Source organism: Haemaphysalis longicornis, unplaced genomic scaffold (genome assembly GCF_048455015.1).
Source record: "Haemaphysalis longicornis isolate Haplotype H1 unplaced genomic scaffold, Haemaphysalis longicornis Haplotype H1 scaffold_39, whole genome shotgun sequence".
Taxonomy (NCBI): domain Eukaryota; kingdom Metazoa; phylum Arthropoda; class Arachnida; order Ixodida; family Ixodidae; genus Haemaphysalis; species Haemaphysalis longicornis.
The window spans coordinates 100,707-118,352 of NW_027526359.1; the positions used below are offsets into that span (position 1 = coordinate 100,707).

General features: G+C 49.0%; 1 protein-coding gene across 1 annotated transcript; it reads left to right on the top strand.

Moving 5' to 3' along the window:
- Window positions 1–2,336: 2,336 nt before the first annotated feature.
- On the top strand, window positions 2,337–13,086 carry LOC144178046 (uncharacterized). The gene is made up of 2 exons (XM_077705579.1): window positions 2,337–2,729; window positions 12,265–13,086. The coding sequence occupies exons 1-2, from the start codon at window positions 2,445–2,447 to the stop codon at window positions 12,946–12,948; spliced, it is 969 nt and encodes a 322-aa protein (XP_077561705.1). The 5' UTR covers window positions 2,337–2,444; the 3' UTR covers window positions 12,949–13,086.
- The last annotated feature ends 4,560 nt before the right edge of the window (window positions 13,087–17,646 follow it).

Below are 17,646 nucleotides of genomic sequence, written 5' to 3' on the forward strand. Positions count from 1 at the left end.
CAATTCCAGTCAGAAATGAACACAAGTTTTTAGGTGTAGTCCTTGACGAAAAGCTCTCGTTCATTCAACACATAAAACAACTTAAACATAAATGCTTAAAGGCCATGAATATACTCAAGGTTCTCTCCCACTCTTCATATGGGGCTGACAAACAACTTCTTTTACGTGTTTTTACCAGCCTGATAGGTTCACGATTAGACTATGGAAGCGTTGTTTATGGGTCAGCAAGTAAGACATCCCTCAAAATGCTGGACCCAGTGCTTCATCTGGGGCTCCGGTTGGCATGTGGCGCCTTCCGGACTAGCCCGGTCGAAAGCCTCTATGTGGAGTGTAATAAGTGGAACCTACAACGTCAGCGAGCATACACAGATCTTCTTTTTGCTTTTACAATTTCATCTATGCCACACCATCCTTTTAAATTGGCTTTTTATGATACGTCTCAGACTGCACTACTCCTAAACCGACCATCGTTCTCTGCGCCCTTCTCTTACAGAGTTAGAGAGGAAGCGTCAGAGCTTTCTGTCTCCTTTTTAGACACCATACAAAGTTCGCAAACAGATTTTATAGCACCATGGCATCTCCGCCCTGTATCATGCGACACATCCTTCACACATGTAGATAAAAACCGAGCTCCCACATGTGCAATTCTGCAGCACTTCTTGTATTTGCAGCAGAAGTATCAATTTTCTGAATTTTATACGGACGCCTCTAAAACTGTCACCTCTGTGTCCTGCGCGGCGCATGGGCCCGGCCTTAATGTCACTAGAACTCTTAACAGTAATACCAGTATCTTTACGGCAGAGGCTAATGGTGTACTTCTTGTTGTTAATCATATCCTTCAAAGTCACATCCCACAATCCATTATATATACAGACTCCCTCAGTGTCGTGCGGGCGTTGTCGTCATCAACGTCTTCAAAAAATCACGTGGTAAATCTAATAGTCAAGGGTATTATGTCGGTGTATTTACGCAAATTTGAACTGGTTCTTTGCTGGGTCCCTGGCCACAGTGGTATAGCCGGGAACGAAGCAGCGGACCGAATGGCTGCTGCTGCTACACTCTCGAATACAGTACACATAACCACATTACCCTACACCGACGTGAAACCACACATCAGACAACAACTTCGCAAAACATGGCAAACACACTGGAGTGAACAAACAGACAACAAGTTACACGTAATAAAACCACACTTGGGACCACACACCACCGACACACGCAATAGATACACTGAAGTCGCCTTGGCTAGATTACGGATAGGGCACACTCATGCAACGCACTCGCACCTTCTCACGGGGTCTCCAAGACCTCTGTGCAGCAGGTGCGGAGAGGCCCTATCCGTGATCCACATCCTCATACAATGTAAGGCACTCGACATTACACGACACAAACACTTCCCACAACTACACACGCGACATATTCCACCACACCCGTCATACTTCTTAGGAGATGAAGCCATGTTCTCTGTTCAGCGAACCTTAAGGTTCCTATCTGAAGTTCATTTCTTACAACTCATCTCTTATCCCCCATAGTTTTACCCCTGGTCCTATACACCAGCCACCGTATTTATCTTTTAACCACTCACGTTCTTCACCCTGGCCCTTTACACCAGACGTGCTCATAGTATTTAACTGACTTTATCCGATTTCCCTCCTTATCAAATAACTTTGTATTTGGCGCTCTTTGCCCATGTCGGCCTTGCGCCATTAAACTTAAACCATCATCATCAACTTCGGTACAGTCTTCGTCAAAATTTTGTAGGCCACGAGGACCGTGGCCGGAGAAGGTGCGCGGCCGAGCAGAGGCGCTGCGCTTGCCGCTGTCGTCTGGTGTCGCGGCTAAACAGAGCCAGTGGAACTTGCAAGCTTGCTTTAGTAGTATGGACAGTATGGCTGGCGCGAAAATTTCAGCGCCGCCGGTTACTCATAGCAGGGGCCCTTCGCTTCAGCGCAGGCATTCTGCGCAGCACTTGTCGCGGCGGACACAGTACAAAAGCAAGGGCGAAAGTTCCTCTCGCTCTATTTACCCGCGTAACCAGCGGACAGCGGCAAGCGCAACGCCTCTGCTTGGCCACGCACCTGCTCCGGCCATGCTTGCCGTGGCCAACAATATTTTGACAGAGACTATGCTCGGAGTATTTCAGGAAAGTTCGCGTTCGCTTGATATTTCGCCGCCTGTCGTCCAGTTACATCTAGTAGATGATTGGATTCCGCCTTTCGCTTGCGCTGAAGCACGCGCAGACGGCCCAGCGGGCGAGCCGAGCTCTGTGATAAGGCAGGCTGATAGCAGCTTTTCCACTCAAGCAGCTTTCATAAGAGCAGCAAAGATAATAGAGTAAGATAATAGAGTAGCCGCTTTTATCTCCCACAGCTCTGTACGCGACAGTTGGCGTAAGCCGTTCAAGGCGTGCAGTGCCAAGGCCTCTTTTATAGGCAGTCTTCGCGATGGCCTCGGCCGGCGCGCAGTACACAGTGTTCGGTTTCGACAGCCGCATAGACTGGAAGCCTACCGTGTTCGTAGACGGCTTGCCAAAGACTAGGGTGTGCAGCGCTTGCGGTCTGGTTTCCGCAAGGATAGCGCTGTTGCCCTGCAGCCATCTCCTCTGCAGCAGGTGCTACGACAGCAGCGGTGACGAAGAACGCAACCGCTGTCCTCTGGATAAAGATGTCTGCCAACCAGACGACATCATCTGGTCAACGTTCACCAGAGAGAAACTGTTTGGGCGCAAGGTAGGTGGCGTACATTCGTCATTTCTTCCTGCCCCTGCACCCCCCCCCCCCCTTAAAAAAAATAATGGCACGTTATGAAGCACGATTTGTTCCGTGGTTGTAATAGAGAACATGGACAACGGACGGGCCGTTCGTCGAAAGACGACCCATACTAGGGCATATTGAAAGGGCAAGTCGACGCAGTACAATTCGTCGCGTCGGGTAGTTCGCCATAAGTTTATTCGTCGAAAAAAATTTTTTTTCATCTTTAAATCACAACGGATTATTCGAGAAAGGGCATTGAACGTGCATGTGTTAAAGGTAAAAGTCGTGATGCCTCCTAAGAAATCATTAATAAAAAACCCAGAGGGGAGGCTGCTGGTTCACCAGGCCAGTCTTTTCGCCCAAGGCCGAAAGTTCGTAGTGCAGTGGGCTTGCAGGTTCCAGAACAAACTTTCAAGACAAACAAGGTAATGTTAACCAGTCCGAGGCTACTAAATAACTGGTCTAAGCTTTTCTTGCAATCGCCACGGAAATCATGAGGACTGAAAGAGGCGAGAAGATGCGGGTTCACGAAGAATTTTTGCAAGCTGTGAACCCAAAGACTGAACAAAGCATGTCAGAAGCTTTATGACAGTAAATACGGGAGTGCATGTCGCTCAGTACATGCAGAGAGGTCTTGCGATGGCATGGCGAACTGTCGCAGTTCGTACATTTGGCGGATCCACCCCCCTGACAATGGTTGATTGCGCTGCTGCGGTAGCTACGTTAGATATCTAGAAACGATTCCAGAGAATACATGTGCCGATGAGGGGCTTTTTATCAAGCGCCAAACGGGGCGGCCTGATTAAACTTTCGTTTCGCTGCCCGATTGGGTGATAAAAAATGTGTTATCTTCCGTGACGTAACTAATGCAGCAGGCAGCCGCGCGATAAAGCGCTTTCAGGGAGTGCACACGCAACCGCACAAACTGCGAGAGCACGCCAGTCTCTCACCAGAGCGCTCTGCATGTATTGAGCGGCATGCGCTCCTTTGTTTACTGTCCTAAAGCTTTCGACTGTACTGGATATGTCGAAGGACAGGGACCTGCAAAGCGAATATCGTGGCTTACGTCTCTAATCTGCGCGTTGTTAAATTCACAGACGACCACAACCATGCTCCACACCTAAACGATGTTAGCTGTCTAAGAATCCGTTAAGAAATAAAGCTCATCGCAGGTTGAAATACACGAATATTCGTTCATGTGTTTTGTCACGAGAGCACTACAGATAGATGTGTGCAGAAGAAGCGCTGTGGCATTCGTATCGCCGATAATCGCTTGTTGACGTCACTCTGTTTATCCTTTCTACGCTGGCGTACTTTTTGCGGAGCTCTTCTTGATTTTGGATAACAGGACTAAGAGCGGCTCGTGAGGTACATGAAAAGCATGATGAATATCGTTTTCGGGACCTTTGGCGACCATTAAAAAACCCGCTGGGTTCATTCTGAGAAGGCGCGAGGTATTTGCCTAATATTATAAATTGCTTGCTCCCTTAATAAATTGGTGCTGTTAGTCTGCACTGTGCCCGTGCTGAGTCTTTGCCTCAGTCTGTTGTTTCACGAAATAGAATGAGCCAGTTCCAACTAGCCAAGTTTAGTTTTTCGAACCAATTCGTCGAAGCAACGGATCGTCGTTTCGACAAATTGCCCTAGTATGCATTGCCCTACGCGACGAATTGCCCTACTTCGAGTTGCCGTTTTACGAATCGCCTTTCGACGATTAGCCCTAGAGCCCAAGTAGACGTGTGAACTCGGTAACTGTTTGTTAGCGGCGCTTTTCATTTCTATGGTGACCGCAAATACTTGCTGGGCCAAACAAACAGCACAAGTTTCCTCGTTTTTTTTAGAAATTGGGGATGATACTCCGGGCCTCTTGTATTATCTGGAGCTAATTCAATGGTATCGTATTGAATTGAATTGGATTGAAAAAAATTACCCGACGTGGTGGCTCAGTGGCTAAGGCGCTGTGCTGCTGATCACGAGGACGCGGGTTCGTTTCTCGGCCGGTGCGGCCGCTGTTCTGATGGAGGAGATGCAAAAACGCCAGGGTGTACGAGATTTCGGCGCACGTTAATTACCTTCCCCGCCTGAGTAGCGTCGGTGCGTTAAGCGCCACAATCAACCAATCATTGGAAAAAGTTTATTGAGCCCCGCAGAAAGGACGCGCGCACGTTGACCGGGCCTACGTGGTCCTCGTGGCGGTTTCGTGGCTCGGCCCCTCTTCTCTGTCGCCGGAGGTTAGGGGCCGTGCCTTACCGTCTCGATGCGACGGTGAGGCCGTACCTGTTACAACGTTACCTCATGTGCAGCGCCCCCCCGCGGCGCTGATAGTTTTGTGTTCAGCCGTGCAAGCCTGGCACAGTGGCGAGTGGCCGGTTTGTGAGAATAAACACAGTTACACAGTTCGTTCTGGGCAAACGGCTCGGCATGTCCTCACGTCTTTCGCGGGCCTGATGGCCTACTGTTCGCGGTAGTAACTTCCTACCGCTCGGCCATCCATGCTTCTGCACATCTAACAACTGGCGACGAGGATGAAAGAAAGTTTCACGTGAGTCTTCGTTCCCGCACCCCTCTGCCATTCATTCACAATGCCAAGTTTCGGCAACCTCGAGCCGTTCGAGGGGGGAGGAGACGACTGGCCCTGTTACGTGGACCGGCTCGAAGCATTTTTCTTGGCCAATGATGTCGCCACAGAAAAGCATACTTCCGTATTCATCAGCTGCTGCGGGCAGAAAACGTATGCTTTGCTCCGAAATTTGGTCAAGCCCACCAAGCCCAGTCACAAGACGCTGGACGAGATTCTTCTAGTTCTCGGAAATCACTACTGTCCGAAGCCATCTGCCGTCGTGCAGCTTTTTCGTTTGAACTCACGCGTTCGCGCGGAAGGGGAATCCGTCAGCAACTTCATAGCAGCACTAAAGAGCCTTTCCGAGCACTGCAACTACGGTGCTGAACTCGAAAACATGCTCCGCGACCGCATCGTGTGTGGCATAAGCAAAGCGGACGTCCAAACAAGACTTCTGGAAAAACCGGACCTCACCTTCGACAACACTGTGCAGAGCGCCCTGGCAATGGAAGCAGCAAAAAAGGACGCTGGCGAGATAGCCCAAGCTAACAAGAGCAGCGCTTTCTCGACTCAGTGTGTCTCGTCAGACTCGGGGGGCGTCACCTGCTACCGCTGCGGGGACGGACACCTTGCATCAAAATGCAAGCATGTGAAGACAATCTGCAATTACTTCCACAAACGAGGTCACTTGGCGAAGGTGTGCAATACGAGACGAAAGGACAGCCAAGCCCAACCAACAGCCCTTCCAAGGCACGTTCGTTATCGGCACGAAGTTCACCGTCCTCGAGCAACCGTCATCGTGTGAATACTGTCCGCGAGGAGGACGCCGCTACAACTTCATCTTCTGAAGTTTTCAACATGTGGCAAGTTGACTACGCCATGCCGCCTCCGCCGTTCACCGTCACTGTTGACGTTTGCGGCAAGCCGTTCCGCATGGAAGTGGACACGGGGGCAAGTGTCTCCGTCATGGCCAAGTCGCGTCTTCTTCAGCTTTTGCCTTCGGTTCCTGCGCAGCCGTCACAAGTGCTTCTGCGAAGCTATTCCGGGGAACTGAAAAAGGTTCAAGGCAAAGCTGACGTCAGCGTGAAGTTTCATGGCAAGGAGGCTGACCTCCCTATTTTTCTTACCGGGGACGGATCGCCCACTCTTCTAGGAAGCAACTGGATGCGCGAGCTGGGCATCGGCGTTTCCGACGCTGAAGTGAACATCCACGCACTTTCCGACGTCAAACACCTAGTCCAAGACTACGCCGAAGGTTTGAAGAAGGCCTGGGTACGTTCACGGGTGCTAAAGCTCTTCTATATGTTCCTTCGGATGCTCCGCCTCGGTTCTTCAAGCCACGCCCACTGCCGTATGCTCTGACAGATCGAGTCACTCAAGAAATCCGAAGATTAAGAAGAGATTCCATTCTTGTTCCACTCAAGAGAGCAAAGTGGGCTGCACCTATAGTTCCTGTGACCAAAATGGATGGACGCATCAGAATCTGTGGCCACTTTGGTGTCACCATAAACCCAGTGGAAACAGTGGAGCAGTACCCCATTCCAAGGATCGAGGACCTGTGGACTGTGCTTGCTAGAGGTGAGAAATTCACAAAATTAGATTTTCGAGATGCGTACCAGCAAGTTGTCCTTGACGAGGCCTCTAGAGGGTACGTCCCCATTTCGACGCATATGGGGTTGTTTCAGTACACCCGGTTGCCTTTTGGCGTCTCATCTGCTCCTGCAATATTTCAGCGTGAGATAGAGAACTTGCTCAGGGGACTGCCACATGTAGCAGTCTATTTCGATGACATTCTTGTAACTGGCGCAAGCGATGGTGAACACCTTCACAACGTCCGCGCTGTGCTTAGCAAGCTTCAGGAATCTGGCCTCAAGCTGAAACTTGAAAAATGCCACTTCTTTGGGCCACAAGTTGAGTATCTCGGGCACATCATCAACAAGGAGGGCCTTTACCAAACGTTGACAAGGTAGCAGCCATTCTGCATGCTCCTGTGCCTCAAGATGTTAAGGAACCTCAGCGTTTCTTGGGAGTTGTCAACTTCTACAGGCGCTTCTTACCCAATCTTCCATCACCCTTTCGTCCAGTGCACTTGCTTCTTCGTGAAGGGAAGAAGTGGGAGTTGGGACAACAACAACAAGATGCATTCACTGCCTGCAAGCACTTGGTGACATCAGGTCCAGTTCTTGTGCATTTGAACCCTGCCAGGCCTGTTTGCCTCAGCTGCGACGCATAGCCATATGGTATAGGTGCAGTCCTGGCACATAAAGATGGTGATGGCCGGGAACATCCCATTGCTTTTGCCTCGAGGAGCTTGTCAAAAGCAGATCAAGACTACAGTCAACTCGACAAGGAGGCATTGGCTTTAGTGTTTGGTGTGGACCGATACCACCAGTACTTGTGGGGCATTTCATTCGAAGCACACTGACCTGAAGCCACTTCTTGGACTGATGGGCGCCCACAGTCCCGTTCCCGTGCAAGCTTCGCCTCGGGTGGTCAGGTGGGCTCTGAAGCTTTCTGCGTACAAGTACGAACTTGTATACAAGCCTGGCGAAGAGCTCGGCCAGTCCGATGCTCGTAGTAGGCGGCCTCTGCCAACTGACACCACTGCATTACCACGACCTGCTGAAATCTTGCTGGAGGAGGCATATCCGCGACTCCTTTCACCTGATGTTGTGGCCCACGCCACAAGGAATGATGCAGTTCTGGGTCATGTTGTTCTTTCTGTTCCTGAAAGGAGAAAGCCTCCCAGTGAGACCAGGGTGGAACCCCTTCAATACCAGAAGCTCAGAACTCAGTCTCCATTAGGGTTGCCTACTCTGGGGAACAAGTCGTGATTCCAAAATCATTGCAGGTCAAGTTCTTGGTGTTCTTCATGCCAGCCACCCGGGTATCGAGAAGAGCAAGATGATTGCCAGGAGCCATGTTTGGTGGCCAGGTATTGACAATGACATTGCCAACAGTGTGAAGAGCTGCGCTATGTGCCAGACTCAACATCGAGCTGCACGTCCGGTTCAGCAGACGACGTGGCCTTTCCCACAACGATCCTGGTCAAGGCTTCACAATGACTTTGGAGGACACACGTTCTTGGTTATTGTGGATGCGTTGTCGAAGTGGATAGAAGTCTTTTCTGTTTCTTCCACATCTGCAGAATCTACCATTTCTGCCTTGAGAATTGCATTCGCTCAGCATGGCCTGCCTGACGTCATAGTTTCAGACAACGGTCCTGCCTTCACTAGTGCCCAGTACCTTGAGTTCTTAACTCGAAATGGAATACGCCGCATGCTCGTACCGCCGTATCACCCTGCCTCAAACGGTGCAGCTGAACGAGTTGTACAAACTGTAAAGAACAAACTCAAAAAGTCTGGCTCTGACAACTTCCAAACGCAGATCTCCAGGTTCCTATTCCACTACAGGACCACACCACATGAAGCTACACGTCACCCACCGTGTGAGCTCTTGACTGGAAGAATGTTCAAGACTCCGTTGAATATCCTGAGGCCAAGCATGCAGGAATCTGTACGTCGTAAACAACTCAAGCAGAAGTTGTATGCCGACAAAGGATCCCGGCAGGCTCCATCACTGCAGTTAGGTGATGATATGTATGCGCGAAACGTCCGCAGGGGTACACCTTGGGTGCCTGCCAGTGTTGTGGACGTTACTTCGTCATCAGGCCATGTCCGTTTTGAAGATGGGACCTTGGGAAACCGACACAGCGACCACTTGCGCCTTGTGCCGACAGAAACACTGCTGACCTCTCCTGAAACTGCATCACTGCAGTGCCACCACAGCTAGAGCCGCCGCTTCTCCATGCACCAGCTGTTCTGGAAGTGCCTCATCAGGAACACCCACTTGGAAATAGCTTCTCTGGTAGTAGCTGTGTCATGGACAGGGACGGGACTGCGCTCAACAGTGGTGTGCACGTGTACCGTGACTCTGTCGTGCCTACGCCTAGCACACAGAAGTTGCGACGTGGCACGAGGACTAGGAAACCAGTGAATACGTACTCCCCATAGTCTTCCTCCAAAGAGGGGAGGAGTGTTACAATGTTAGGTCATGTGCAGCACCCCCACGCAGCGCTGATAGTTTTGTGTTCAGCCGTGCAAGCCTGGCACAGCGGCGAGTGGCCGGTTTGTGAGAATAAACACAGTTCGTTCTGGGCAAACGGCTCGGCATGTTCTCATGTCTTTCGCGGGCCTGATGGCCTACTGTTCGCGGTAGTCACTTCCTACCGCTCGGCCATCCATACTTCTGCACATCTAACAGTGCCCTTAAGCTCCGGCGACAGAGTACACGGGACCGAGCCACGAAACCGCCACGCGGACGACTGAGGCCCATGAAGCAGCGGCAGCCCCTTATTCCGGCCCAAATGTTAGAACAGTAAGGTTTGAATCGATGGCCGCCGAGAAGTCCATTTGGTGTAGAGCAAGTGCCTTTTATCATGCTTGTGCGCAAGCAAATAAGCGACTGTTTGGATGCGCTCAAGTGATTTTTTCTGACAGTACTGTGCGCAGAAGGTTCTGGCCACTGGTAACGCAAAAGTTTGCGTTCAATTTTTATACGAATAAAAACTTCGCTAGTCTTGTGGTTATGGTGAACATTACACCATAGCCTTCCCTACAGTGTGGTCCACTGTTAAAGGGAAGCGGCGAGTGCGGGGCCGACGTGCTCTGCGACGCGCCAGCGCCTAATATTGGCGACACTCAGAGACAGCCGGCTCATGCGCACTGACAACATGAGGCGGGAGCAAGCGTGCGTCGTCTGCTACGGGGCGCTGACGAGCCCCTCAGCTTGCAAGAGCAGTGAAATTTCGCACTGGAAGGTGGAAATCAAAGACGATGCAATTTGCGGCTGTTGATTTAAAATAAGCGCCTTTCATGACAATGTCTTTTTCTTTTTGATACATGATACGCTTGATGCATGATATTTTTATACGTAATACATAATACACCTGTTTGGTCATGTGTCGCCTGCTGCCACGTACCACCTTAGCCGGGGATGCTGTAGTGCTACAGTTCCGAGTTCGTTTCAGCTTAGTCATCAGAAACTAAACCTTGGTCGTTACACACAGCTCGCCGTGTTTATGTCTGACTATTTACTGGCGGAGATATAGCATTGTCCTATAGCGGAAATAATAACAGAGGAATGCGCAACCAAATAGTTTGCGAGCTATGCTGAACCGCTATATGTCAGGAGACCGCTATATTTCTGTATTTTACCGAGGTTAAGCTACTAGTGGGACGGAAAGGGCAGGGTATAACAAACAATGTTCGGCCGGTAGAGGGCTTACATAATTGTTACCAGACATCAAGAAATAAAAGAGACTGCAAAAAAGTGGACTTATTTTCAAGCTATAACCGAGGGTACATCCTAGCTTTGGCTCCTGCATTCCATTGCTGAATTGCTCAGCTCTGGCAAGCTCAGCGGAACGGCTTCACGGCGTGGCAGACGACGCACTGCTGCTCCTGCCTCTTGCGGTCAGCGCGCATGTTTTTGTCGTTCTCCGATTCTCGCTACTTCTCGGCGCCGGCCGTTCTCCGAGCGCTGCGGCCGCGCACTCGCCGATTTCTTTTAGGACTGCACCGCATTGTATACTTCAGTGCTCATCCGTTGCCCACTATTCGCCGTTAACTTTGTTGGCTTCATGTTCCCACGTTTTAGGCTGCCGAACAAGGTTGCAGCTGAGAATGCTCCCTACTGTTTCAAGTAGTTTGAGTAACATTAATTCCTCTAATAAATGAACCAGTTTTAAAATAACCAGGGAAGAGGGTAAAATAGAAACAAGGAGCCCTAGATATTACAGCAGCATTTTATGTAAAGAAATTTAAAAAAGGCGAAAACGAGCAGCAAGCACTGTATTGCATAAGGTCAGTACAACGACGAACACAAAATCATGTCAAAATACGTCGCAAAAATAAAGATTTACCGCTCCACAGAATGAACCTAGATGTGTTCTTCGTACTTTGCTGAGAAACCTCGGCATGATGTGCGAGCCCTAAGGAAAAGGTATGACACCGTCGGCCGTTAGCAGACTTTGTTTTGAGACGTGCGGTATTCTCCTGCACGGCCTACTTAGTTTGCAAGGTCCTATGGGTCGCAATGAATGATTATCCTTTTACGGGTTGCACTGGACACCGCTTCTCCCGCAAAACTATCAGTTTTAAGAACCGACAACAAACCAATTCCGAGTACGGCGGTTCTAAGAAACCTCTTGTACGTCAGTACAACATTGAACTAACCACCAGTTTTGTCAGAGGTCTTTCATGGTGACAGGTATCATCTACTCCCTATAGACAGCTTGTATCACAAATGCGAAATCAACTCTTGCGATGTCGAAAAGGAGTGTGAAAAATGGCAGCATCTTCATTCCGTGGATGATGGCGAGGGTGCGGAGTACGGAGACTCGAAATGACATCCAAGTTGCGCCCGAGTGACATCCGATTTGCGCCCCGTCAGCCATTCAATTTGAGCCGTGAGTTGCACTTTGATTATTCCCTAAATGAAACGGCAACTCACTGCTCAAATCGAATTTCGCTTGATGGTGGTGTACACACGGATGGACGCGGACGGACATTGGGAGGTCCTATGATACTCCGCACCGTTACAGGCGAGCGTGTAAGCCGTTTGGCTCTCGGGGTCTACCTCACGGTCGTAGCCCAATGGGTAAGACGACTGACACCAACTTTGTCTGGTCTACCAGACACAGGCTCGAATCCTGCCGGTGCCTGTGATTGTTTGCGATTGTAAAGGGTATGCGGACGCACGCGGATGGACATTGTGCGGTCATAAGGTACTCCGCACCTAAAAAATGGTACAGACAATGGAGCCACACAAAGCAAGAACGGAGACATCAATGGTAACACATGCAACACCCGCTGCTAGTTGCATGGGGCTATTGGCGGGCAGGATGCTCTTTATTGGCCTCTGATTTTGCTTTTTTAATTTCGTGTGCAGATTCAGTGCTGGAACTGGAGCAACGGTTGTGACGCCGTGGGGCCAGTGTGCGAGATCGTGGATCATTTTGACGACTGCCAGTACCACGCAGTCAGCTGCTTCCGCTGCAGGCAAAGCATGCCGTACAGAGAACTCGCTGGACATCTGGACGCAAACCACTGCACTACTCCGGAAGCCAGCACTGCAAGCAGCGGGCATGGAGTTCCGGATGCAACCATCACACTATTTGCACAATCAATCGGAGAACTTCGGGTCAAGCTGTCGGTTTTGCAGGCTTGCGTTCATGAAACGAAAGAACTGATCTTTGGCCATGTTCAGCTTTCCAGAGAGCGAGCGGCTACTGACATGCTTGTCGCTGAATCATTGCAGACATTGGACAACACACTGAAAGAAAGCATTGGCCAGAGCCAGGCTGTTGCATGTAGGACAACCGAGGAAACAAAACTTTTGCGGAACAGCACAAGCGCCTTCATGAACGCGTTAACTGAGGCGTTAGTGCTAGTAAAAGAAATTAAAACCTCGTTAGACAACTGCGCAGGAAATACGACTGAAATATCCGAAGCCTGCCGGAATCTCCAGCAAAACCTAGACGGCTTGCCTGCCTTCACGACCGAAGAGTTTGGAAATACCGGAAGAAGGCTTGAAGCTCTAGAGAGGATTGTTCAGCAGCGCATGAACGATTAACGGGATATCAAGGACAGCTTGAAACGTTTAAATAGTGAGGTCTGCGAAAAGCGTTCTGTTTTGGTGAGCGGTTCGGAAGCTATTCTGCAAAATACCCTCAGCATTTCTGAGCCTCTTACATGGACCGTTGAAGGTTGGTCGGAACTAAAAAAAGAAGCTTCCACGAAGGGTGTAGCGAAAGCTCTCGTCGAAAATCCTACATATTTCTATGGATATTCGATTCTTCCGGGGGTAAGATTAAAGAAAGGCGATGGAGATCTAAGCCTTCATTTGTATTGTCACATATGTCAAGGAGAGTATGATACGCTCCTCGCGTGGCCAATCCAAAAGAGACTGAAATTTTGTGTTCTTGATGCAGAGGGAAAGGAACTCTCTTTGTGCGCCAGTTTAAACACTGGACGGGATTCTTTTGAAGAATATGAAATGCCTGCCAACGGAAAAAATGGCCCCGTTTGGAGTTCGCAGTCTATAAATGTAAGTTACATCGAGGAAAAAGGATCTGTGCAAAATGACAAGGTCTCTGTGAAATTGACAGTGTCATTACTGTAGGAACCCAATGTTCTCGTGCAACTGAGTGGTGAAATGCAGAAAATGCATGAAGGGAAGATAGTGGACACGTCAGCAAAAATAGTTTTCTAATAAACTAGCGTCAAATAAATTTACACATTGATTTTTTTGTGGCTTTTGCCTCCTGAAGACCGACAAACGTACGGCATCTTTTTACTCCAAGGGCGAGTGCTGATGTCAAGCAAGTGTTTCGGCCTGTTATCACGTATGCCAAGAAGACTGTGCTCCGTTACTGAGTGGGTCATGTAAAAAGCCGTAAGAGCTTGTTTTTAAGACTGATAACACAGAATTACACAGCATACGACTCAAATGAAATCGCGACAATATTCGAAAAGACACGGGTGAGTTGAAGATATCAAAGTGACGTCGTGTAAGAAAATAGAGTAGCAAGCACGCTTTTGCAAATCCCAAACCCTTGAAAAGGTAGGTAGCCAAACGTCATTTACTGTAATGTATAGGAGCGAGTCATTGTCGCACGAATGTAGGGCGTTTCGATACGGGGGTGGAGACGATTTTCATGATCAGACATTATTTGAACAATCACGGAGTCGGATTTTTCTGTGGCTGTGACGTTCTGTAGAGTAAAAAACGCAATAAAATGAAATATGATGTTGCGTGAATTGATGCCACGAAGTTGGACTGGGCTAATTTCTATTAAAACATGCGCTATAAACTGCAGAGCAATTTCACGAAAAGACTTAGATCAGTAGCATACGCAGAGTTTCTCTTAGGAGGAGGCCAGAACTCCATTATGACTTTTTCGAGAGAGCAGGGGGACTGAAAAATAAAAAAAAGAGTAAAAATATTGCAACAAAATATACATTCAAAATAAAGCAAATTTTGCCATGCACATGGAGCACTCTATCTAACCTGCAGATAGTGTGACAAATATTTTTTAGGGGCATTGCAAAATGACTTGCATTGAGGCATCAGGTGCCAAATTTACGCAATTTCAGCTGGCATGTAACTTGAGACACAAAATAATTAGTAGTCATTGAACAATAGCCAGATAACCCAGTTTTGAAAACCTCTCCCCTGTCCGTCTTGAAAATATCGCGGAAGCACGACTTCCAGGGCCCTTCTTGCGTACGCCACGGACACCAACGAGCTTCAAAAATTACCACCCGGTAACCGCGCGCCGTAGCTGTCAACGAACAGTTAGGTGTTTAAGTCCAGCCAAACATACCATTGTGGTGCAACATTGTGCGCATTTAAGCAAGAGTGAGAGAATGAAAAAAAAAGTACATTCCGAAGCACTCTAAATGTTGAAACTGGCCTCCAACGCGTCAAAGGTAGTTGTAGCCCTTCATAACCGCCCCAGTTGAAAGAACATTTTTATAGGCAGTCTGGCGATATTCACAAAAGGAAGAACTCGTGTCCACGGGGGTAGTTTAAAATCGAAATACCGTGCCGGGCTTTACAAACGCTAAAACTGTTCGGGTTGTCCGCCTCCAAGAATTTGAAAGCGTCAGATATGTTGCTGTAAGTAAAACCGAGAAAACTGCGCGTTCCTCGTAGCGTCAATCTGACCTTCAAGCTCAGCCGAGGTCAAGCCAGGGCCTCCTGCGGATTCTCTGTGAAAGCGTCCAATGGCTCTTTGGTTACAAAGGGGGAGGGTGTGGAGAAAGCAAGTCGTGGAAAGAGTAAGGACGTGTGCTATGAGAAAATGATAAAAGGAGAGGCTGGACGCATCCAAGTTCACTTCGCGTTCGCGCCTACTGCACCGTCTGCACCAAGAAGCGTTGGTATTTTGTCACGCAGTTAAATTCTGTACGCGATCTTGCGCAGAAACCGACCCTGGGCCCACCAAACGTGATGTTACCGCTTTCAGCAACACCGTTTAATTTTGTGTTATGCAGGTCCAAGTACTTACACAGTATTGCACAACCAGTGAGTGTCACATACCCGGAGATGTGTACTGGCCAAGGCGTACACAGTTTTTCATTTACACAGAACAAGTTTAGCTGATATCTTTTCTCCCCCGCCGCCTTCCTTACCTCAAACCGCCCCACAAATGCTGTATTCTAAACCCGCTGAAATATTTAACCTCAAATCTATCATGAGACAGGACACACATCCCTTAATTTCCCCGTGTCTCTGCTCCCTTCCCCGTAACCTTTTCCACGTGAAGAAAGTTTCTCAACGGAGACTACAGGCAGGGCTGGACCTCACATTGTCAATCAGCTGGACTTTGGGACCAACAACAGATCACCCACGAACCAGCCCAGGTGTTCGGCTCTGGTTCCTGAGCAGGTGCAAAGGATATGCTGTGGATTTGCCTGGTCACAAAGATTGGTCTCCAGTTGGTTAAGCCGGTCGATTACTGCCTCTGGGCGCACGACAGCACGTGATACAAGGCACTTACGTTTCTGCACGAAATCAGTCTTACGCATTTTTTTATAAACCGTTCCTCCCAATGGACGACTCCCTTTGCTTTCCTTGATAGCATTGATTTTAGTACCTCCCTGCTTCCCTTAATTACATACCTGATTTTACTTTCACTCCATTACGTCTTGTTTCATATGGGGCACGGCAAAATAACAAAGTACAAAATGTTGAACCCTGTTTAACCCAGTGCGAAATCTGCTGTAACCGCGGAGGTGGAGTTTCCTTGTGTCGGCTCGAATTTCAACGCGCCCTCTGCCGATAAGTGCAGCGCCGTCGCTGCACAAATTCTACGGTTTAAGCGAAGGAACGGGCAGCGGGTGGATCCATCAACCATTAAGAAGGAAGAGAAGGAACCATCCCTGCGAGACCACTGCGCGCTCTATCGGTGGTTTCGGGAACCGGTTTCTGCGGGGGCCCCGAAGGCGAGACGACTGCGCCCTCTATTTGTGCGCCTGGGAACCGATTTCTGCGACACGGCTGGCAGGCCTGGGACCCTGCTCCAGCCCCTGCGTGACGCATGACCTACAGCAGACATAAGAAAACGCTAGAATCCACCAGACTCCATTGTTGACAAGTCATTCGACTGGAAAGTTTGCAATACCAAAAGTTGCTCACTCCCGCAGAGGTGAATTAGAGAACGCTTTCCCCTGTATTTGTTGTTTCGTGCGAGTCAAGCTGATTATATAATGTGCCCAATATAGTTCTTATGCACGCGTCATTGTTACAAAGCCTACATGTCGCAAACGGATTCAAGTAACTTCTCATTGTGGACACTTTCTATATGAGTAATCAATGTTTCCCTTGGATCGCTCTCTCGGGACCATATATGGTCCATTCAATAAACGAAGGTGTTACTGTCGATGCCTGTACACCGAGTTATTTGAAATCCACTGGCCGGAAATTGGTACTCTTTCTGCAAAACAGAAATTTGATGCTACTTCTCCGCGTACCCCTGAGGTTGCGAGCGTTATTTGGGAAACGGTGTCGCCGTGTTTGGAAACTTTCAATGAAACTAAATTTATGAATGAGCGGGTTCCTCGCTTTGCTTCAACGAGGAGAGAGAGAGAGAGAGAGAGAGAGAGAGAGAGAGAGAGAGAGAGAGAGAGAGAGAGAGAGAGAGAGAGAGAGAGAACGTTTATTGAAATAACAGGGACGGGGTAGGGAAGAAAAAGAGTTATGAGCTGTGGGCGGCCATCCTATTCCGGTAGGCCGCGTGCCGCGGCTGCCATCCTCACCTGAGAGATCAGGGCCTCCTGGTCTTCGAGCCGGCAGTTCTGCAACGCGCACTCCCACTGCTCCAGGGTAGGGGATGTGGGTGGTGGAGGGTTGGTGGGGCACGTCCAGACGAGATGAGCTGTGATGTTAGGCTCATCGCATTGGGGGCAGTTAAGTGGGTATATAGTAGGAGATATGTAACAAAGCCAAAATATGTAGGTCTATAAACGGCTATATTCTAAACCAGAATCAATCCTCTGTGTAGTTTTTACCTATACCGGTACTGGTGGACACATTGTTGAAAGTACATACTTTAATTTTCATGTATTAGATACATTTACTGAAGCAAAATAGAGAGACGAGCTAGTTGGTGAACATCCATGAGTGAAACTTAAGCGCAAACAGACACAGGGACGACAAAGGGAAACGACACCAGAGCTTACTATCAACTGAAAGATTTATTAAAATCGAAAGCACGTATATACCATGCCAATACCCAACAATCAGGCAGGTGTGACCGTCGCACAT

What these genes read in the sequence shown, in the direction of transcription:
- LOC144178046 (XM_077705579.1), top strand. Translation starts at nt 2,445, where the DNA reads ATGGCCTCGGCCGGCGCGCAGTACACAGTGTTCGGTTTCGACAGCCGC. An exon ending in AGAAACTGTTTGGGCGCAAG is followed by an intron (nt 2,730 to 12,264) that starts GTAGGTGGCGTA and finishes TTTCGTGTGCAG; the next exon opens with ATTCAGTGCTGGAACTGGAG.